At 39.5% G+C, this 23,419-nt stretch overlaps 1 protein-coding gene across 2 annotated transcripts in view; it reads left to right on the top strand.

Annotated features, from left to right (window-relative positions):
- Positions 1-23,419, top strand: part of Col4a6 (collagen type IV alpha 6 chain) — a 330,176-nt gene that overhangs the window by 262,131 nt on the left and 44,626 nt on the right. For both annotated transcript variants that reach the window (XM_029473623.2, XM_029473624.2), the window contains 11 exons: positions 1,796-1,912; positions 3,993-4,061; positions 5,667-5,702; positions 8,984-9,046; positions 10,351-10,386; positions 10,579-10,620; positions 11,778-11,870; positions 13,204-13,257; positions 21,312-21,371; positions 22,429-22,473; positions 22,961-23,014. In XM_029473623.2, the coding sequence (XP_029329483.1) occupies positions 1,796-1,912; positions 3,993-4,061; positions 5,667-5,702; positions 8,984-9,046; positions 10,351-10,386; positions 10,579-10,620; positions 11,778-11,870; positions 13,204-13,257; positions 21,312-21,371; positions 22,429-22,473; positions 22,961-23,014 (669 nt within the window). The remainder of the gene's footprint in view (positions 1-1,795; positions 1,913-3,992; positions 4,062-5,666; positions 5,703-8,983; positions 9,047-10,350; positions 10,387-10,578; positions 10,621-11,777; positions 11,871-13,203; positions 13,258-21,311; positions 21,372-22,428; positions 22,474-22,960; positions 23,015-23,419) is intronic.

Genomic DNA, 23,419 nt, shown 5'->3' on the forward strand with positions numbered 1-23,419 from the left:
TCCACAGGAAGACCAACAGAGACAACTAACCTGGACTCTTGAGGCTCTCAGAGACTGAACCACCAACCTAAGAATATACCCAGGCTGGACCTAGGCTTTCCTGCACAAACCAGCCTTATAATTTCATTTTCCTATGTTTTCAGGCAACTATTGGGTATCTTAGACTATATCCCACATGATTAATGGAGGTCACGCTATCAGAAGAAGGTCTCATTTACAATATTCTTATATAGAAAATGTTATTAGAGTTATAGGAGGTAAACAGACTACTCTTACAAATGTGTGAATCCAGACAACTAAAATGATGGCTTCAGTTTTGCAGGAGAAATGGGCGGCATACTCACGCCTTGACTCTTTATTACCAACTAGCTTGGTTAGTCTCATTGCCTGGGAAGAGCTCCGGCCCTGTGTTTTTGCTGGCATAGTTTTTCAGGTTGAGGTTGGACCTTAAAACTAGAACAAATTTCCTTTCCTGGTTCACAGTTTGATGGGTAGATTTTTGTCTTATATTAGATCAGAGTAACCTCAGAACACATGTCATTTCTTTGCTCATGAAGCTAACTTTCCCCTTTTTTTTCATTTAAGGGAAGCATTTTGCTTCTGTTTGCTATATCCAAATCACCAGCATCACTATTCTCCTACTTTAGGGCCATTGTTAAGTAAAATAGTTATGTTCCACATGTACTGTGGAACTGCTGTGAAAATTGATCTGATAACAAAGATAGCTATGTAGTGACTAATAGGTTGGTAGAGAATGTAGCATAAATATTCATAGATGTGCTGGAGAAGGGGATGATTTACACTGCAGGTAGGATTGAGTGGATTGACATTAATGTTCATTATACTACTCAGCACAATGTGCAATTTAAAATTCATGAGTTATTTCCATGGATAAGGAGGTACTACTGGTCATTTGAAAGGCTCATTTTGAACACATGATATGTTTCCCTCAAATTGTTAAATACACATTTACCCTTTGAAAGTATATTTAAGGGAATGTAGAAGTCTACCTACCTTTCATTGACCTGTCCAGATGATCTATTAAGGTCATCTATTTGCACCATGGCCCACATACAACTGGCTTTTACTAGATTGAAATAGTATGCTCTCCAATTCTGAAACACACTGAATTCAGATGAGCTCTATGAAAATGCTTTTTAACTCCCAAGCTAAACAAATGCCCTTATAGTGAATGTGGAGAAAAAGAGAAGAGATGGATTCTTAACTGAATCAATTACCTACCATGAGATTGTGACAAACTGAGTGCAAGTGAGACTTGCTAGGTTGTAGCCAAGCAGCTCTCAGTAGAGGAGGTGCTGTGGGAACTTCCTCCGCTCAGTTGACCAAGATCAGGCATCTGCTCCCATGCAGAACTTCCGTTCAGAAAGCCATCCAGCTATCTGTCTGGTCTGAGGAATCTCAAACCTTGGCGTGGTTCTCTATTGATAGCAGTTCAGCTGCCAGACAGCTAAACCCCACTTTAGTACATCTCTATATTCAGGGAAGGTGAAATTGTAGTGCCTTGACTATTGTATCTGTTCAAGTTTGAGCCCTTTAGTTTCAGCTTGGATATTATTAAAGCACCAGTTGTCTTTTTGAGTGGGATAACTCAAGTTGTGATCTTGGCAACATATGTCTGAGCACAAAGGAAACATTTGAGAATGTACAAGATGAAGATAATGGAATAGACAAGGAGCCAGAATTTAGCAGTGCACTTGTCTGTTCTCATTGTGAGCCTTTTAAATTGACTAACAATCCTGTGGCTGACTTGATCCCTTATTTTGTCTTTGAACAGGGCCACCCTGGACAACCAGGTCCAAGAGGTCCACCTGGCCCAGACGGCTGTAATGGAACTCAAGGAGCTGTTGGATTTCCAGGCCCTGATGGCTACCCTGGGATTTTAGGACCACCTGTATGTTACCAGATCTTTGCACCTTAATGCAAATGCACCTTCAAGTGTGTTTTTTGTTTGTATGCTTGTTTGTTTATCTCCAAACACCATTAAGGCCTTGTGGATAGCCACTGTACTACCTTGCCCAATGCAAGAGTTTATACGGATGGCACCATAACAGCAAAACTCTTTAAAAGTGCCAGTTGAGGGGTACACATGTTACATGACTTTAGGTTACTTTCTAATGCTACCTTGGGAATTGTCAAGATTGTTAAAACAAACAAATAATAGTTATAGCACATTTCCGAACAAAGCATGCACTTGAGCTATTTGGCACTTTGCCATATCAGGTAACATTGGGATATTCCAGGGCTGGAGAGATGGCTCAGTGGTTAAGAGCACTGACTGCTCTTCCAGAGGTCCTGAGTTCAATTTCTAGCAACCACATGGTAGCTCACAACCATCTGTAATGAGATCTGATGCCCTCTTTGGGGGTGTCTGAAGACACAATGGTGTACTCACATATATAAAATAAATAAAATCTTTAATAAAGGGGAGTATATTCTTGGAAGAACTTCATGTGATCATATGCATATTAACCAGGACCTAAAGGCATGATGAACTTGGTTTATACTAGTAGTTTCCTGACTTGAAGAATAACACATTTCAAGCTCACTATGCATCTAACGTGGAAAAACCTAAATCTATAAGAGTTGTCATGTGAGGCCATTTGAAACTAGAAATCATGCAGCCAATTATACAGATCTCATAGTTCTCTGAGTAGCCTTCAATGACCAAGTTGTGGAATACAAGAATACATGTAAAAAAATGACACAGAGGATAGGCAGAATACAAGCCCCAAACTGCCCTAAAGGACCCTGCCATCAACCGTCCAGGCTACTAAACAGCAGAGAGATAACAGGGAAAGGTGTAGTCCTAAATAATCTACACAAGTCTTAAAGGCGCCTGAATGCTGCCATGGCAACAGAAAGGGGGAAGAAAATAGACAATGAAACCAGCAAAGGAGAGTTCCACCCCAACAAATGGAATAAAGACCTTGAAGTAACAGACATCCTCTGAAAGAGAGAACCCCAGAGTGGAAATCTAAACCCAGCCTGAAACTTTACCTTAAGTTTTAATAGAAATGTGGGCATGTTTTTACTAAGTTGAACCTCACCTCCTACTGAATATCCATTCAGTAAGTCCATTTGAAACTTCTTGGAAAGAAAATGGGGAACACATAAATAAGGAGAAGCAGACAATATTCAGAAACTGATTTGCATGTCTAGGCCCTTGTTTTACGAGAAGTACAGTAGTCCCTGATCTTGAGGAATCCATCATCAATCAACAATGTATTCTCCAAAGTGTACCCTTAATACTACCTAATACCAATCCTGACTTCTCCTTAGATGCCACCATTTGCTACTAAGACAGAAAAAAAAAAGGAATCTGGTTGAAAGACTGGAATCAGGTATATTGACTGATTTCCATGATAATGAGACACACCAGCTTTTTCAAAGGTTTGAAGCTGAAATTGTGTTGTAGAATCACGAGATGAAGTTGGTGTCATAGTTATTTTAGACCCATGGCCTACGTGTTGGCCCGAAAAAGCACCTGTCCTCTAGTCTGTTTTTGTACATCTTAAAAATAAATAACAAGAAAAATATGTGACAGACCCCAGATTTGACTCACAAAACTTTAATGATCTAGAATCACAGAAACTTTTGTTGACCTTTGACCTAGACAAAGACCCTTAGTGATGTAAGGGGTAGAGTTTTACCTAAACCAGTGCTCTCCATAGATAGAAAGTCTGCTGCTTTCTAACCTTCATCCTTTCACAGACCCCTGGCATAGAGACAGAAGAATGGCACCCAGCTTCGAGATGACCTCTTTAGAGGTTGGGCTATTACCTTTAACACAGCCAAGTTTTCCACAGCAAAAGACACATAATTTCAGGTTCCCATTGCCAAATCCTCTATCTGATTAGGTAATATTGCTATCAAAACTACGCGTGGGTAAGTGGGGTTTTGTTTTTCATTTGTTTTGTGTGTGTGTGTGTGTGTTCAGGGATTTTCTCACAGGTTTTTCATATTTTATCCAGGGGCTGCCTGGTCACAAAGGTGCAAAAGGAGAACCTGCTCCTTTTCAAGGCAGCATTACAGGAATGAGGGTAAGAATTTCTAAAGCAGGCAGCTGAGTGGGTGGGAATCAAGGTTTCCTACAGCGGGGCCCCACCTCACACCAAGCCATTTCCAAAACTAATAAACCTTGTGCCTGCTTAAGGAGCAGCACCAGCTGACTTTAAAAGGATTCCAAGTTTTTTGGTGGTAGAAACATTCACAGAAATGTTTGCAGCTATGCTGTCTAGAAATTTGTTTTCCAGGATCTGCACCAAAACTAAGAAAAGAAGTTGGCAATGAGTTTGCATGGCTATTTTCTTTGACAAGCCAAAACGTTTTCTAGAGGCACATACTTTTGTGTTTCCTCTAAAGCCTTAATACCTATGCACCTTGGTTTGAGTCTGTATATATCCTTATACAGCTTAGTATGACTACTGCCCCAGCATCTGGGTTCCTTCTCTAGACTCCTGAAAGTCTACAAATACTTGCCTGTCAGCTTTCAACTGATTGGAATCTAATCTCTTGTCAATAATATCATTTTATTGAGCCTTCCTCTATTTGCTAACTGGTAGCTTTATGTGTCCTCAATAAACCCTGGTTCCAAATGATTGACCCTACTGGTCTGCAGACTGGGAAAGAATCCATCACTGCCTTGATAGCAAATAGGAATTGATGTGCCTGCATTTGGAGGGGAGAATAAACCAAGCTTACTGAGATAATTGACACTACTCTCCCATCACTGTACAGGGCCTGGAACCTTAGAAACTGGCCATAAAAGCAGAGATGGGGATGGAACATCTGGATAACTACTGAAAAAGGAAATTTGGGTTCTTGACTTGGGTGCCATAGCAGAAGATAGAACATTAAAGTTGTCAAGGGCCTCTTGGCTTTTGGATTCATGTCACTCATTAGACAGATTGAAAATCTAAGGCTATATGACTTACTCAGAGCCAGATGGCCAGTTCTCTGAAGAACCAAACCTCAGGCAGTGTTCTTTCCATGCTACAGGGAGCTTAGAGGTTTTTACTGTAAGTCAAGTGATGTAAGACTAGCAGGTGTCAAAGCACCGCCATTGTCTTAGCAAACATTGATTAAATGGTTTTTCCAGAAATCAAAGAAACCTTGGATCCAGTGGAACACAGCAATTTCCACAAGATGGTTATATTACAGATTCATACAGTGGCTTAAGATGCCTCAAAGTAATTAAAATGTAATCAGAGTCTGTATGCTCTGTTGATTTTCCCTTGAAATGTCTGATTTGCATTGTATACATATAAGCACAGATTCTCTGGGGATGAAGGCATAAGGGAAGGTAGCTTTGCTTTCCTCCAAAAGGAGCAGAAAATCACCAGTCTGCAGAAGCCTTTTCTAATTGATAAGTTCCTAGCAAATGTGAAAATTAATTAATCTAGGTTAAGTAGGAAATCTTGTTCAGCCAAGGCTATAATATTTGTTTTCTAGAGTCTAGAATATTCACAGGGAAAAAGTAAATGGGCAAGTACAGCCAATTTATGCATTATTTAACACACAAGATAGGGGCCCAAGTTGCCACAATTTGTTTCTATCCCCTTGAATCTCAGATTGGTTGTCTGAAACCCTCTGGGCTTAATTTATTAATCTCTTCTGTGTGTTCTCTATCTATTTCTATTTCTCAGGGGGATCCTGGGCTGCCTGGACTAGATGGAATCCCTGTAAGTCATGATTCTTGTGTTGACCTCTTAATGTTTTGTCAAGATGTTGATGGTATCTTTTCACTCTTCATGGTGGAATTCAAAGGTCTTCATAGACTTGCTCAAAGAAATTCCAGAGTATTGCAATAGAACAAATCATACTAGCCACATTTTATTTTCAGACAGAAAGTCCTAAGAAGATGAAATGCACAACTTGAGTTTTAAGACAGGCAGTCTTCAGAGTTTACGTTAGATCTATGTCTGACACACACACACACACACACACACACACACACACACTCCCTGTTCCATTATGGATGCCCCTGATGGATGCCTGAAACCATAAATAATACTAAGCCCTATATGAACCATTCTCTTTCTATGTATATAGACTTATGATACAGTTAAATAATATGTTAATCACAGGAAAATATTAGCAACAATTGCTAATAAACTATGACATAATATGATTAGACAAAGTAATGAAATTTATGAATCCCTTGTCAAAATAACTTAGGGTGTTGCACTTGGCATTGCTCTTGTGAATTTGTGAAACAATATAAATCTTCTGTGGTGTTATAAAGTGAGGTAAATAAAATAGGCTATGAGACATAGCGTTAGCTGACTATGTAATAGTTACTTTAACATACACACTTCCATACTTCTTTCTGTTCACTGGTCTTGAACTGAGGTTGTCAGGAATATGGAAAGGAAAACAATGGATTAGGAGATCCACCCTACTCTCTTGCATGTATCAGGAAGGTACCATGTCTTTCATTCAACAACAATGTACTGTTTTCTATGTGTGTTCAGGATTACATACACAGTTCTTTTAAAGCTATCCCATACAGAAATTTCCTTTAGGGCACTGTAGTACATGGAAGTCCACAAGTTAAACTGATAAAAGATTTCTATTTCCTTGCAATTCCATATTTCCATTGCTTTCCTTTGAAAAGATATGAGAACTGTCCCTGGCTTGTTTGATTTTTCTTATTTTCCTTTGTCTTGATAGTTTTCGATACATATGGAGGATCCAGTATGAGCAAAGTGCTACGAGTGATCGCTCAGACAATGTAGACATTGTCCCTCCCACAAAGGAGATGAAAATGTAAGGGTAGGAATATCTCAGAGAAATCCTAGAACCCCTTAGGGAAGAATACTGTGTATCAAAAATTCTGATAGGAGATATGTATCTATGAAAGAGAATGTAGTGTCTAAGAAGCATAGGTCAAGTTTAGATGTGCCAGTTGTAGATGGATACTTATACAAGGGATGTGAAGTATGGGAGCCCACACAGGAAACAAAGATGACTAAGGACCAAATGTATAGATTCCCCAGAGTAAAACAAAATTGACTTTAAAAGTATGTTTATTAAATTTGTATAACATTCACTCTGTTTGCTTTGCAATTTCTCTTAGGGATTCAGCCTCCTGCCCACAGACATATAGTGCTTGCCTGTCAATACAACCATGATGCAATATGTATTTAGCTTTGAGGACAGGATGTCTGTTAACTAAACAACAACTTTATGATCAATAAGGAGACCACAAGTTGTTCCTGGTTGTCAATCCAAAATTCTATTAAGTAACAGAACATTGGCATCACTCCAGAAAATTCCCTCCTACCTATTCACAATCTGTCCCTATCTCACTGTTGTGATTATTCTTCTGTTTAAATTAGTAGTTCATAGCATCACCATTCCTAGAGAATCTTCCAATTCCCCTTCTCTTCCTGTTGTCTAAACCTTGTCCTCTCTTTCTTGGGCACATAACACCTGCGTCCTGCTACCCCACTGGAATGGAGCCTTACATTTCCCCATAACAGCTTTTCTCCTGATTTCAGCCTTCCTTTTACACATTATTACTCAATTCTACACATTTTCTCATTTTTCACGTGAAATTTTATTTTCCTTTTGACCCATGGAATATTTAGAAGTGTTGTTTTCTCATTCCCTAGTATCTGACTGCTTTCTGGCTACCTTTCCTTTATAAATTTCTAGTGTGAGTCTACAAAACTTAAGAGTATTACACTCTTATGTTTCATCTCATTAAATTTGCTGAAGTTTGTTTTATGACCAAAACTTACAGAGAACACATATTCAGAAGTTGGTGATATAATGTTTTAAGGAATATCTATTAGGTTAAGGTAGTTGATGGTATTTCAATAGCCAATGACCTGGGATTTTTTGTTTGTTTTTGCTTTATTGTTTTTTGCTTTGTTTTTTTTTTTTTTTTTTGCTGTTTTGTGTTATTTTAAGTTCTACAAATTACTGAGGCAAAGATACTGCATTTTGTTTAAAACTATAACATGTTTTTATCTATGCAGTTCTTTTTTTTTTTTTTTGCTTTATATATGTTGAATCTCTGTTAGGTGTAGATACATGTAATACTAATACTGTGATGTCTTCTAGAATTGACCCATTTATCATTATGAAATGCCTCCTGCCTATATCTAGTTAATAACTTGAATTCTGGTTTATCTAATACTAAATAACTAGGTTTTTTTCCTTTTAATTTTTTTAATAGTAAAAATTCAAATGCAGAGCCAAGTATAATGAATTTTACAATAATTACTTATAACTTTAATATTTTACTAGAATCTCCTTATCTCTCTTCTGTCCATCTATCTATCACTGTCTATCCATCAGCTCACTGATTTTAATGAATTTCAGAATACATTGCAGAAGTATTCCAAAATACAACAATAATGCCTATTATTAGTTAAACTTCAGTATTTGGTTTGATTCTTTTTGTTTATAAGATACTAAATGCATATTTACTACATTTACAATATAGTAAATCCACAAATACTGAATGTATTTTTTCAATTTTGACAGACACATACTCCTAGGTAATCTAAAATTCTATTAAGGCACAGAACATTAACATTACCCCCAAAAAAGAGGATCCTGCCTCTTTGCAGTCATTCCCTGCTCCTACCCCATCCTAAAGGCAAAATCCATTGTGATTACTCTTCAGTATAGATCAGCTTTCACTTGCCCTGAGGAGTCATATGTAGGGAATAATATCATATACAGTCTTTTGGGTCTAACATCTCTTGCTGCCGTGCATTTCAGATTCATCTGTATTGTTCTGTATATGAGTAAACTGGCTTCCTTTCACTGTTGTATGTCACAGCTCATGTATCAATCCCTGGATCAGCGAGTGCTTGGAAGAGTTCTAACATTTTCTATTATGAATAAAAATGCCGAAACAACTCTTATACAATTCTTGTGGGCATTTTTTGTTTTTTTGAGAAGTTATCTTGCCTTTTGACCTTAATAAAAAAAATTCTGTCTCCAGGGTCCATCAGGTTCCTCCGGCTCTCCTGGAGATGCAGGACCCATAGGACCACCAGGCTTACAAGTAAGACCAACTTAAAACTAGTGCATGGTTGCACATTTTTTTAACCAGGCCATGGATTTGATGCAGCCCTATGTGATTTAGAAGCCATTTCTGGAAGATTATACCTAAACACGCTGACTTTTTTATCCCTCCTTCCCTCCCTCCCTCCTTTCTCTTTTAGAGACAGAGTCTCATCATATAGCCCTGGCTATCTTGGCACTCACTTTTAAATGTTTCAAGACCATGTTGTCCTTGAAATTACAAAGATTCACCCGATTCCACCTCCTGAGTGCTAAGATTAAAGGCACTTTACCACTCCAGGCTTGAAACATTCTCTTGCTAAGAGCTATTTGTTGTCCTTGTTTGTTGTCGTTGTTGCTTCCCTAACTGTCCATTCTGTCCCCCTAAAGCTTACTGGTATAGCTCAGCATGAGGTATAGTCAAAAGAAGACAAATAACTTGACATATCTATTGGTGCCTTTTGCTCCCTCATTATGTTAGGCATTGCTAATTAATTAATTAATTATACCAACCACTATCATCATTCTAAGGATACTTCCAAATTTTTCTCAATGCTGCATTTGGGCAACTGTACCTACTTGTTTTTCTGATGTCAAAACTATGTATTACTGGTAAAGGGAGAACATAGCTAGCCATCTCTGGTTCTGGGAAAGCCCTGTCCCCAGATCATTTTCATCAATACCTAAATCCTGCTATTTAATTTACTACTGTGTTTGAACTTCACCAAGTCAACTTGAAACATCCCTAGGATGTTATGAGGAATAACACATGATATTTTTACTACCTTCACATGAGTGTAACTACCAGACTAATTTGGAAGATGTCAAAGGAGAATAAAAGAAACAATGAGTGGACCGAAAGATGGCCCAAGGGTTAAGAGCACATACCACTCTTGCAGAGGACCCACGTTTCATTCCTAGCACCCACATGGGGTAGCTGACAACAACCACCAACTGCCTGTAAACCCCAGGAGCTCCATGGGATCCAATCACCATTGCCTAGCCTTGGTGGGCAGGCACTACATTCATGTGCACAAACCCACACTCGGGTGCACACATGTACAAACAATTAAAAATAAAATTCTTTTCAAAAGGAACCATGAGAAATAGCACTAAAAATCCCCACTATAACAGACTCAGTCTGCATCAGTGCATTGAGCAGGGAGCCAGTGTATCTCTGCCCTCTGTCATCCAACATGGCCATGGTTTTCTTTTTGTTTGTTTGTTTGGTTGGTTGGTTGGTTGGTTGGTTGGGTTTTTTCTATAATTAAGAAATGCTTATTCCTTTCAATTATGTTAATCTAGGGTCCCCCAGGGCCCCCCGGACTTCCCGGTCCTGATGTAAGTATGCTTTGGGAGCTTGTATGTCCTGCCATTAAGTTCTCTGGGTTGTTTTCTTCTTTTATTTTTCATAAAGATACTGGTTTAAATCTATTTTCTAGTTAAAAAATAAAACTAACATATTCCAATTTAAGTTGTTGGAGCTTATTAGTAATTGATTTTCTTTTTCTTCCCTGTACCCTTGTACCCCAGGGAAATATGGGGTTAGGTTTCCAAGGAGAAAAAGGAGTCAAGGTAAATAGATTCTGAATACACAATCCACATCCCACATCCTCCAATAAATGTCTGTGGTTATTCATATACTCACACTTGTGGAAATGGATTTATTTTACACCTTAGAATATGACCTTTCCTATCTCACACAGGTCCCCTATGGGGTCCATTGAGAGCTACATGTTCGCATGCCACACACATGGGCTTTTGGAGTGTTTTTCTTTCAAAAAATTTTGTTTCCCTGCTTCCTATGTCTAAATCTATATTGCCTCATTTAACTATACTCTCTTAAAATGTATTCTTTCCTCTTCTTCCACCTAGGTACTTCTCTGCTTGTTTTTGTACATTATTGCATGATATTATTTTCTTCCTTCTAACCTTCTTCCCCCTTCCCTCTTCCCTCCTCCCTCTACAAGCATGCATGCACACAAACATGCATACACATATTTGATACCTCTTCTCTGTCTCTTTTTGTAATCCCTCTTTCTCTCTCTTGTAAACTTTCCTTATCTATTTGTGTCTAATATGTGAGTAAAGGTGCCCACAGGAAAGAAAAACAGGATGTTGGATCCCAGGAGTTGGGGTTACAGGCAATTGTAAGCTGCTTGGTGTAGGTGCTGGGAAATGAACACAGGTCCTTGGCAAGAGCAGTATGTGCTCTTAACTGAGCCATCTCTCCAAAGCTTTAATCTCTCTTTTAATATTCACTTCCCTTCCTTCCCACCTTTGAACCAATCAGATATCAGGGGGAGGATCTGATAACGTTTTAAGCAAGTTTACAATTTTGTGTTGGGACAAATCCATAGCTACCTTTGGTGGCACACAGCCATATGCAGCCTATGGAATGAGTACAGGTTACACAAACCCAATAGAGTCTTATCACTGTTGGCAGGAGGCAGCCATTCCCTTTGCCCAAATCTCACATGGCTCCCTTCTCATTACCTCTTTGTGCATGATCATGCAACTGTGAATCTGTTTTAGCCTTTTCCCTTCACAGTGATGCTGCACAACTCTTGGGCTTAACATTCTTCATAATCCCTTACCAATGAAACTTTGTTTTATTCCTTTGCACAAGGGTAAAGTGAACAGTTCATTTGTGGATTGCATCCAGAAGACAAGCTTTTGCGAACATTATTTGTATGATTATCCTTCATTCAATGGCCTCTTTGATTCTACAGGGGGATGTTGGCCTCCCTGGCCCTGCAGGACCACCTCCATCTACTGGGGAACTAGAATTCATGGGATTCCCCAAAGGAAAGAAAGGTTCCAAGGTAGTAAATGTTTACTTTAGGAAAAATTAACAGACCCTTTCCTGCTAATACTCAATTCAAGTCTAATATTCAGAGTAACCTGAGCCAATTCCAAAAGAGGAGTAAGGGGTTTTTCTTTGGAAGGGAAGGTAAAACAGCTTTCTTCTGTCCTTTATGGAAAGAATTATGAAAATTCTGAGGGTTTTTTTTTCTGGTGTGTAGACAGATGTTAGTGACTTGTATCTGACAATTCATGTAGGAATTATTTTTTGAGTCAATTTTTAATCTGGCAAATAACTTTAAACAGGCATTATACACTTGATTTTTTTTTTCCTACAAATTCCAGACCTCTCAGTATTTAAATTGTCTACTAAATACATTAAGTATAAATCTTCCCTTTGGAGTTTACATGTTAAAGAAGTTATTTGCCATCAAAGATTTAGTCTAAGGCCTTAAGTATAAGTCAGTGGTAGAGAGCTTGCACAAGGACATGGTTGTAATGGAGCACTGGAGGAAAATAGTTGACTTTAAATACCATGAATATTGTTAAGAAGCAGCAGTAGATGATCTAATTTGCCTTACCTGAACCACCAAGGATTAAGGTTATATTTCATAATCTGTCCATTAGGATAAAACTATGTCGATGTTTGCTTTTCAATGGTGCTAGTCTGCTGAAGGCCACAGATATCTTTCAGGGGCCTGCATTCCCTTCCTTCCTTCCTGAGCTTCCTTTAAATTTTATGATTATATTTCCATAGTGAAGGGGCCCAAATGGAAACATATCAAGTCTCACTTCTTTAATTTTGTTTTTGTGAACAAACCCAGTTCCCTCTAGCTTTATATTGGGAAAATTCTTGATTTGGGACCAATCTAAGTGTTAATGTAGGAGGATTTTTTTAACCCCTTCAATCCATCCCTAAACCATAGGGGACTTTTCCATGGCCTATGTAAGATAAATTAGCAGTTCAGAGAGAGAGAGACATTAGAATATTATATGTCTCTTTCCAAATTTTGATTCTTAACATCTGCTTGATGTCATTCTCTTCTTTGTAGCCTATATTTTTAAAGCAGCTTCTTCCACCAGAAATGCAACAGCTAACCATTTTTCTATCTCCCAGCCCCCCTCCCTCCTCCGGAGGTTGAAATTATGTATTAGTCATTAAATTTCCATATGCCAAGGAGCTTTCTAAACTAAGGCATCCCAGCAAGCATATAGATCTACACCACTGTCCTGTAGTGTGATAGTCACACTTCCTGGCTCCCTACTGGAGCAGTCAAAGTACTTTGAATGAGCATCTATCCTTCATGTTCTTGCTTTTTGTGGCTACTCATTAGCCTTTGATTAATTTTTCAGGGTGAGCCAGGACCTCCAGGTTTCCCAGGAATGAGTGGCCCTCCAGGTGTCCCGGTAAGTCTTACTTTGTAAATATGCATTCAGGGTCTGATTAAATTAAAAGCACAGTATGCCTACCAGGAAGATCTCCTCCCATGGTTATTGCTATGAATGTTACCATCTTCACCAAAGGCCTTGAAAGAAATAGCCTTGTTTTCTGATCTTGGGGACTGTTTAGCTTAACTCTCAGTGAAGCTATTTTAGATGCCATCAGCCCAAACTTTAGAGTTAGAACAGACCTAGGCTTGACTTCTGGGTCAAGAATCTCTTAATACTTCTGACTCTTTATTTTCCTAGTCTACAAAAAGAGGACAGCAATGGACTATATCTGAAGATTAAATGAGATTACCCACACTAGAGAAAAGTTTGTACACAGCTGACACTTATCAAATGTTCAGTAAACAGTATCTTTTCTGAGTAATCCTATCTTTACTTTCCGATCTGCCTTTCTAGCTTAGATGCTTGCATGCAACAGATGTTGTCAGAGGCGTCTATGTGCCAGGTTTTCTACTGAACTCAGAGGCTACAAGAGCAACTAAATAAAAGTTCCTCTCTGTCCTTGAGATTACATTCTAATAGAAAACTGATAATGTGGAAAACGAGATGAATCAATAACAAAAGCAGGAGTTCATGGCATGGCTCATTGTATACTGTTTGCCTTGCATTCCCAGGCCCTGGGTTCTAATCCCACCGGCACAAAAAAAAATAAAACAAAGCAAAAACAACTTCATACAATGGTGATATATAAAAGATGGAAGAGCACTGGACTGAGCACAGGGTCCCCAATGAAGGAGCTAGAGAAAGGAGCCAAGAAGATGAAGGGGATTTGCAGCCCCATAGGAGGAACAACAATATGAACTAACCAGTACCCCCAGAGGTCCTTGGGACTAAACCACCAACCAAAGAGTACACATGGAGGGACTCACGGCTCCAGCTGCATATGTAGCAGAGGATGGCCTTGTCAGTCATCAATGGGAGGAGAGGCCCTTGGTCCTGTGAAGGCTCCATGCCCCAATGTAGGGGAATGCCAGGGCCAGGAAGCAAATGTGGGTGGGTTGGGGAGCAGGGGGAGGTGGGAAGGAATAGGGGGTTTTCGAAGGGGAAACCAGGAAAGGAGACAACATTTGAAATGTAAATATCTAATAAAAAAAGATAGAAGAGGGTTACAGTGATGGAGTCTAGATGAGAAAACACTTGGGAGAGAGGGGTCAACAGGAGCCTCTCTGAAAGAAGTCCTATATAAGCTGAGAACTGTATAATATGAAGTAACAGGTCATGTGAATATTATATAAAGTGTTTGTAGGCTAGAGAGTACCATAAATACCAACACCTGAGGTTGAGTTGCTCAGCACTTCAGAGGCACAGCAAGGTGAGTGGTCAGACCCAGTATGGTAGCATATAACTATAGTCCCATCAATTAGGAGGCTGAGGCAGAAGGATCACCATGATTTTGAAGAAACCATGTGCTACACTGCAAGACCATACCTGAAAAATCAAAATTAAATAGCCAAGTGGAAAGGAAAGGACAAACTGAAAGATGCCGACAAACAAGCGGAAACTTTGGAGTCAGGTCACAGCCCGTTTCAGAAGTCGATTGTGGCTTTTATTTGGAGTGTCATGAGAAGCTATTTGTGTGTGTGTGTGTGTGTGTGTGTGTGTGTGTGTGTGTATGCACCTTTGTTTTTATGTGCACATTCATTCATGTAAACATGTGTGGAAGCCCAAATATGACACTGGATAACTTCATAGATGGCTCTTCACTTTGTTTATTGAGGCAGGGTCTCAAGCAGAACCACAGCTGTCCTAGGGATCCCTCCTTCCTTTGTCTTTGTCTTTGTAAAAAAAACAACAACAAAAAAAATCTTCAACACAGTGCAATTTGGGCCTCAGAAAGAAGACTGATAATAGCTCAGGCCACGGTAATAGCAATGGAAATGGCAGCAAGAGGGAAAGATAAACACATACAAAGACAATGGCATCATGATCATTTGGAGTACTCATTACCTTGCTTCCCTAATCAGCAGCAGCACATGGTCCATCTGAAGCATGTTTTATCATAAACACTTCCGTATTTCTCAAAAATAAGGACTTTTTGAAAACTTGACAATTAGTTATAATAGTAACTGAGCAGGCAGAAATCTAGTTTCCAGGTTCCTTGTTTATGTGAGAACCCAAACAAGGCCACAGTATTACATTTGGTCATCTGTTAACATGTCACAAAATATGTTCAGAAGAAGCTGACAGAATTTTCAAAGATTTGGGTTAGGGACTAGAAAAAAGTAGAAAAATCTAAGATAACAAGACCTATCCCCACTTACCTGTACACTGGGAATAATTGTGGACTCTAGTCCTTCCTGGTAGTACTTTGAACTACTTGGTGTCTTACTGAGGGATTAGGAAGTACAGCCAGAGGAGCCAGTAGGACAGATTGCTTCCAGCAGGGTTCCTGTTACTTACTCCACAGAAACAAAGGGGCATAGAGAATCATTTGTTCTACGCCCTTGATTTTAATCAGTTTTGCAGCTAGTGAATGAGAAAGAAAGTGTGCCTTGGTGTAGGAGGTAGAACACCCCACCTTACACTCCATCCAGCTCTGGAACTTTGAAAAACTGCTGAAATATTTTCTGTATGTGTGCAATACGGCAGTGGTTATAGCTAGTCTTCTTTCTGAGGCCCAAATTGCACTGTGTTGAAGAGGGTTTTTTTTGTTGTTTTTTTTTTTTTTACAAAGCTTTGCCGTGTAATGATATAATCTGTAGCTATATATGGCTACCGAGCTCTTAAAAGGTGGCTCATTCAAAATAAGATTATTTGTACTGTAATCGAATACACACTGGATCTCAAAAACACCAGTGGGGGAAGAGTAATTTGAGACAGTTCCTATTTATTGTGGATTTGGATAACCATTAAAATCGTTATTTCCTTTTTAAAATACAGCTACTGGAAAATTGCAAGTACGATAGTATATTTGTATCACATGGCATTTTTCAAGGAGGTTTGGAGAAAAGGATTGCACTAGTCTCTGTGGAGATTTTTGTATGGATTCTAGTCACCTGGCACCATCCCTGGGAAGTAAGTGAGTGAGTCCAGGTTGGCTCCTCTTGTCCGGTAGAGGACACCATTCCCTGAGCAGGGAAAGGCCGTCTCCAGAGACACATAGCTACTTACTCAGAGAGCTGAGACTGCTGCTCAGTATTGAATTTTGTTGTTTTTGCTTCATAGTTGTTGTTCTTTTTCTTTTCTCAGAATGAATAAGTGTTGCTTAATCATTTTTAGCCAATTCTTTTTTTTCCTTTTACTGAAATGGATTTCTTTCTCACATAATATGCCCTAATTACAATTCCCCTTCCCTTCACTCCTCCCAGTTCCTCCCCACATTCTTTCCCATCCGCTTCTATTCCCTTTTTGTCTCCCATTAGAAAACAAACAGGCTTCTAAGACATAATAATAAAATGTAATAGAATAAAAAAAAAACAAACAAAAAGAAAACAGTGGAATTGTACAAAAAAAAAAAACACAGAAAAAGAGCTCATGATACGTCACAAGACAGAGATCCACTCATTCACAAACTCACAAACCCCATAAATATAAACTCGCTAAACTAGAAACCATAATATACACACAGAGGACCTGGTGGAGAAGTACAGGCCCTGTTTCCATTCAGTATTGTTGAATGCTGGCAGTTTAGAATTTGTTTTCTCATACCATACTGCCCCCTGCAGTCCAGTTCACTATTGTCACCCAGAGGAGGTGTTTGGGCTCTAAAGATTTAATGGTCTCTGCTGCTCTGGGATTTGGGATTCATTGACTTACGCTCCCTCCCTCCCCTTTTCTGTACTTAGACCTGGGAGGATTTCCTCCACCGCTGTATGGACGCATTCCCTTTATGCCTGTAAAAGAGACTGGCTGACTACAATCCGTGATGAGAAATCACAGTACTGTTCTCAGCTCAGTATTTTCAATGTTTCACAGTTCTGGTTGAAAAACAGAAAGCCTAGCTGGAAAAAACAAAAAAGGCATCAAAGTTGAGAAATGCCTCTTTTTACATATCACACCATATTGCATAGAACAGAAACCAAGGATGCGGTTCTCAGCTCACCACTACATGGATTCAGCGGGTGACAGTAGCTAAATCATAAACTGCCTTCACTCGTAATTCTATCTACCTGCTTACTGTGGATGCTCGTGAATGCCTTACTACACCTAACAGGAAAGTTACCAGAGGAAAGCAAGCACATGTGAACTCTCAGGAGGTTTTCAAACCTAAAGCCTCCATCACACCAGCTTTCCATAACCAATGCTTACTGAAAAACAAGGCCCTGTGGAGGACAGAAATCTCTTGGGAATCCAAAGTAGTCCCCCTTTCTTCCCACTGTAGCCGGAATCTTTGCAGGAGATAAAAATGCCCAATCTGACAGATGTATGCCTTATATTCTATCTCTTGCACCCTCAGAGGTTAAGAAAGAAAAAAAATCCCCAATTTTCTGGCTTTGTCCCAGCTTCACTCACTTCACCTCGCTTGTCTCGAGCTGCATGCTCACACTTGTAGGTCCTTCCATGGAGGTTGTCAGAATTATATACACAAGTGCCCTTTATTCAGGGACTATAGACACATAGGGGAAGCTAGAATGGCAATGTTCAGGGAGAGATCAGAGATGAAACTGTCAAATCCTGAGGGTTTAAATCGTCAGTAGATCTGAGGGAATTCCTGAGTAGATGGAGCTCTCTGAGTCTCCTCAGAAACAAAAAGCAGCACCAGGAGCTGGTGGGATGGGGCAGAGGGTCTGGAAAGCTAAGCTAGTGCACTAAGAAGTCTTCTGGGCTGTGGAGGAGAAGGAGGATGGGGGAATCTGTGGCGGGCCTGTTTGAGTCAAGGCCAACAGTAAAGGGTCAGGTCCCAGGATATCCATCTAGAACAGCTTGTTCAGCAGGGTCTCTAAACAGTGCCTCCCTGTGCTGGGAGGCAAGCTGAGACCATGGCCCAGGAGCTTGCCAAGTCATTTATCTTTTATTGGCTCTAATATAGAGAGAAAGTGGAGAGAGAGAGGAAGACAAGAAAGAAAAGAAAAAGGGGGGAAAGGAAAGAAATGAAAAGGAGAGAGGGGAGGGAGATTTCCTGTTTTCATTTTTCACATTCTCTGGACCTCAAAAAGGTGAAAAAGTACAGGTTCCCCTACTTTTTGAAGATGTAAAACACCCCCTTCTATTTATACTCCTGGGAAAAACAGATAGGGCATGTTACAGTTGCTAAGTATGTTGTTATTGTTGTTGTTGTTGTTTACCATTTGCCATAGTTTTATTCTTTGTGTCACTATTGCAGTTAATTCACCAAGTATTTACTGGACCACTTTGCACATGTGCAGTTGGCAATAACATGCTTCACAGGGAGACAGGAAAGACCATAAGGAAGGTTTTCTACTTACAAGACTTTCTTACATTTAGTCTTGGTGACTAAAGAGTTTGGGGCAGCACAACATTTTTGGACAGGTCAGGGAAGGTTATTGGATTATTCAACCTTAGAGACCACTAGACATAATTCACTAGGTGGCAACACAGGTTGGTTTCCAATTTGATTGTTTTGTTTTGGGGGGTTTGTTGTTTTGTTTTGTTTTTCAAGTTTTTAGGTTTTTCAAGACAAGGTTTTTTTGTGTGTGTGTAGTCTGAGCCATCCTGGAACTAGTTCTGTAGACCAGGCTGGCCTCAAATCACATCTGCCTGCCTCTGCCTCCTGAGTGCTGGGATTAAGGTCAGGTGCCACCATCATACCTGGCTTGGTTTCTGATTTGAAATATGGAGGTGGAAGAGGCTAAGATTTCAAAGAAGTTGCATTTTTAAATTATATTGTTATTTAACATTTGAGAATTTCGTAGAATATATTTTGATCACATTCATCCCCTTCCCCCAACTCCTCCCAGCTGCATTCCCACCTTCTACTCATCCAACTTCCTGTTCTTGTGGCTGGGTGTGGTGGCGCATGCCTTTAATCCCAGCATTTGGGAGGCAGAGGCAGACGAATTTCTGAGTTCAAGGCCAGCCAGACCAGCCAGGGCTATACAGAGAAACTCTGTCTCAAAAAACCAAAAAACAAACAAACAAAAAGGTGGATCTGGGGAGTCCAGACTGTGCTGGGTGACATTTATTTTAAATTGGACACTGTATGAGCACTGTCTTAGGGTTTTACTGATGTCAACAGACACCGTGACCAAGGCAACTCTTATAAGGACAGTTTACTTGGGACTGGCTTTCGGGTTCAGAGGCGGGAGCATGGCAGCATCCAGGCAGGCATGGTGCAGAAGGAGCTGAGAGTTCTACAACTTCATCTGAAGGCTGCTATTTAAAGACTGTCTTCTAGGCAGCTAGGATGAGGATCTTAAGCCCATGTCCACAGTGACACACCTCCTCTAACAAGGCCACACCTCCTAATAGTGCCACTCTCTGTGCCAAGCATATACAAACCATCACAAGGGCTAAACTCTGTCAAGGCAGAGAAAGAAAAAGAAAAGTAGTAACCAAAGCCCTGTTTGAACTGTACCCCTCAAAGATACCCTCCCCTCAATGAAGAGGCAATAGAAGACCCACAATTGATTTTTTTAACTCCCACATCTACAAGGAGACACAGGAATATTCATCCAGGTTGCAGTACTTGTAGTAATACACAGATTATTTAAAAAGTAGGAAAAGGTACAGATGTGTCCTCATACCAGCTGAGTCAGGTGACACCAAGGGGAAAATGAGAGATATGCCACATCAACAGTTAGCATCTTTTGACAAGCTTATAGTTGAGAAAGCTATATTTCCTCCTTTACTTTTGTTTTTGTTTTTGTTTTTGTTTTTGTTTTTGTTTTTCGAGACAGAGTTTCTCTGTATAGCCCTGGCTGGCCTGGAACTCACTCTGTAGACCAGGCTGGCCTCAAATTCAGAAATGCACCTGCCTCTGCCTCCTGAGTGCTGGGATCAAAGGCGTGTGCCACCACGCCCAGCTTCCTCCTTTACTCTTAAAATGGGAATAAATGCTTCTTGATAAAAATCTATGCTCCAATAAGTATAATTTTAAACAGCCTGCAAACAACTTAATTTTAAACAGCCCACAAATGATTTAAGTTTCCCATGAAACACTTTATTCACTTTGGTAATGACTATTTCTATAACTTGGGGGCCTAGATGTTGGCTCTGGACCCAGACTTGACAAGGTTCTTTTTCAGTCTGCTTCTTAAATTTCCTGTTTGTCTCTAGGAAGCCCACAAATGAAATCCATGGCTGTAAGCCCTCAGATATTGTAAGCAACGCAAAACGAACTAATTACCACTTAACAAGCCCCTTTGGTTTACTCCTAGGATGTGACAAGGTACTTAACAGTACCAGTAAGGAGCTATTGATTGAACTATAGCTTTCCCATGGAAAAAGATGCTGTAGTTCTTGTATGTAAATGTCTTCCTTCTAGTAGAGATTCCCAAACGTTTAGACAATCTTCCATTGTTTTGTCAGAGTCAAGTTCCTAGATGGCAAAATGCAGCTGCTTCTCATAGAAAGGGCTCTGGAGTCATAGAAGACACAGCTTTCTCATTGATTCTTATCCTTTCTGGAAGTTACTTTCCTGGTCTGTAAAATCAGTGTGGGTGTTTAGGCATGTTTTTTTATTCCCTTTCTGTTAGCTCATGATGCTACAAGAGCATGCAACCGTGTTTTAGAGAAAAATGAGTTACTTCTAGAAGCACATGGTAGCATTCAATGAATAGTCTAAAAAACATAGAGCAATCCCTAAGGAATCAGTCGAGCTAGCTTGAAGTTGCCTCCTTCCTTTGAATGGAACCAGTCAACCAGTGAGGAAGTGATTGATTGATTGATTGACTAATTGATTCATTGGTTGTTTGATTGAGATACAGTCTTGCTAAGTAGCTTTGGCTGACCTGGCATTCACAATGTAGCCCAAGCTGGCCTCAGATTCTTCTTTTGCCATCTCACAATCTTTCTTCCTTTGCCTCCAAAGAGCTGGAATTACAAGTATATGCCACCACACCATCCCAATGAGAAAATGAGTGTTATAATTTGTGACTTCTCTTTTCCTTCAGGAATTTGGATCTACTGGAGAAAAAGGAGAAAGGGGGATCCTTGGTTTGCCAGGACCTAGGGTATGAACCCAGTGTCATTTGCCTGTGTTTGTCAAGTCCCCTAATCTGTTTCTTTTCTTTTTTGAAAGCGATGTAGCACTTTCTTGTCTTCGTATTATTTCTTGTTTGGTCCTTTGCTTCTGTAACTTGATGGCTAGCTAAGATTCTTTTATTTCTCTTCTCAACTTTCTGGCAGGCTTGCCTCTCCACTTATCCCCATTCTCTTGACTGAATGGCTTCCTTGAATAAGGAATGGTGTAACCACTACACCTAGGTGGCTACATAGCCTACTTACACTTCTGACATTCACATATAATTTTCTTCTGAGCTAAATAATGATGCATATGTTTTCTTGCTTTTATTCTATTATGCTCTAAGAGAATATAGGCAAGAAGTAGAACAGGAATAGAAGAGAGCCAAGTGTAATCTTTATAGGACATAAACAAATCTGGAAACTTCTAGAACACAGTGAATAATGTTTGGAGTCAGCACTTTCTAAAATTTATCTTATTTTGAGTGGAGACATAATTATCATTCCTTCTGATTTTTAGCTCTCAGAAACTGATACCTTGGATTATAAGAAATTGGTCACCTTTTATTTTACATAAGCATGTTGTAGAAAATTGTGCTTTTATTTTGTCTAAGAGGATATTAAGTCTCTTTCAGTATTTAGCAATACCTCATTGCTCTGCCATTTCTTTATCTACTATCCCTTATCTTTTGTCTTGAAAAACTCATAACCACCAACAGAGAATATGTTTGTGGTAGCAGACAAGAGGTCGCCTGATACTCTATTTAGAATTCTCTGACTTGGAACTGATACAGCTAAGTATAATACCATCCAATCCTTCTACTAAGGGCCTTCTGATATTTCTGTTTACTTAGCTCTTTAAAGATGTTCCATGAAGCTATTCATCCTAGTAAATTAATGCTTAGAGAGAAGTCATTAAGCCAAGTCTAGGACGATTTTCTTACCTAGGTTTAGTTACTATGCATAACTTTGTTGTGTGAGCCTGGCAGGTTTTGTTCCCTAGTTTGATCTATTCATCTTTCTAAGGTGTGGTTCTTCCATTTACAGGGTCCCATGGGTTCAGAAGGAATACAAGGTCATCCAGGGAGACAGGTATTTTGAGTAACATCCATAAAGCCTTGATATACAAAATCTAATCAAAAGGTCATTTTGCTTTCCTTAACATGGCCAAATGGAAATATTGCTAATAATGCAAATCATCCAATCTTTAATAACATAATTTTATAATTCTAGGGACTCTCTTTTTTGTTGTTGTTTTGTTGTTTTCACCCAAAAGGATAGATAACCACTGTTAGGTTACATTTTCTGTTTTGCCATGCCATAGTGCAGTAATGTATGGTAGCATGTTATCAAGGGCTAGCAAGGCTAGCCTGCTTGTATCTACACTCCATTGACTCTTATGCACTTTAATATGCAAGTTGACTACCAAATGCTATATTGTCATCTGGAGAAATTTACAAAGCTGTACATACTCTGAATGACTGAGAAATCCCTGTACAGATTGCCCTGGCCCAAACCACAGGCCAGCAGACATTATGTACTTTATGTGGACTTAGTAATACCTATGTTTCTATTACAGGGAAAGAAGGGGACTTCAGGTTTTCCTGGGATTAAGGGGTTCCCAGGAATTAAGGTAATATCATTGGGAAGTACAACTCCCAGAGTTGAGAAGTGGAAAAATGAGTGATTCCTCCTATAAATGCCTACTTATGAAATAGAGTATTTTTAATATCTTGATTGTTTTACACGTCATCTTATTTTCTTAAGAAATGCATATATCCCATGCATAAACCTGATAACCATTCCCCAGATGTTACCAACACTTGGCATTTTTGCTTACCTTAACACCCACTCTGGATATTTCTCTGAATAAGATTTTAGTTGCCGAGTCTGTATTATCTGTGTATTATCTGTGGAGATTAGGACTCTTTCGACTTCCCTTGCCATTATTCAAACAAGGGTAGAATCTTGGGCCTGCTGAGAGCAGAAGAAAAAGATTGAAATTCAGTTTTCTCCTTAGCTATGTTATCTGTGTTGT

The sequence above is a fragment of the Mus caroli genome, unplaced genomic scaffold, assembly GCF_978045245.1.
Source record: "Mus caroli unplaced genomic scaffold, Mus_caroli_1 scaffold_5, whole genome shotgun sequence".
Lineage (NCBI taxonomy): Eukaryota > Metazoa > Chordata > Mammalia > Rodentia > Muridae > Mus > Mus caroli.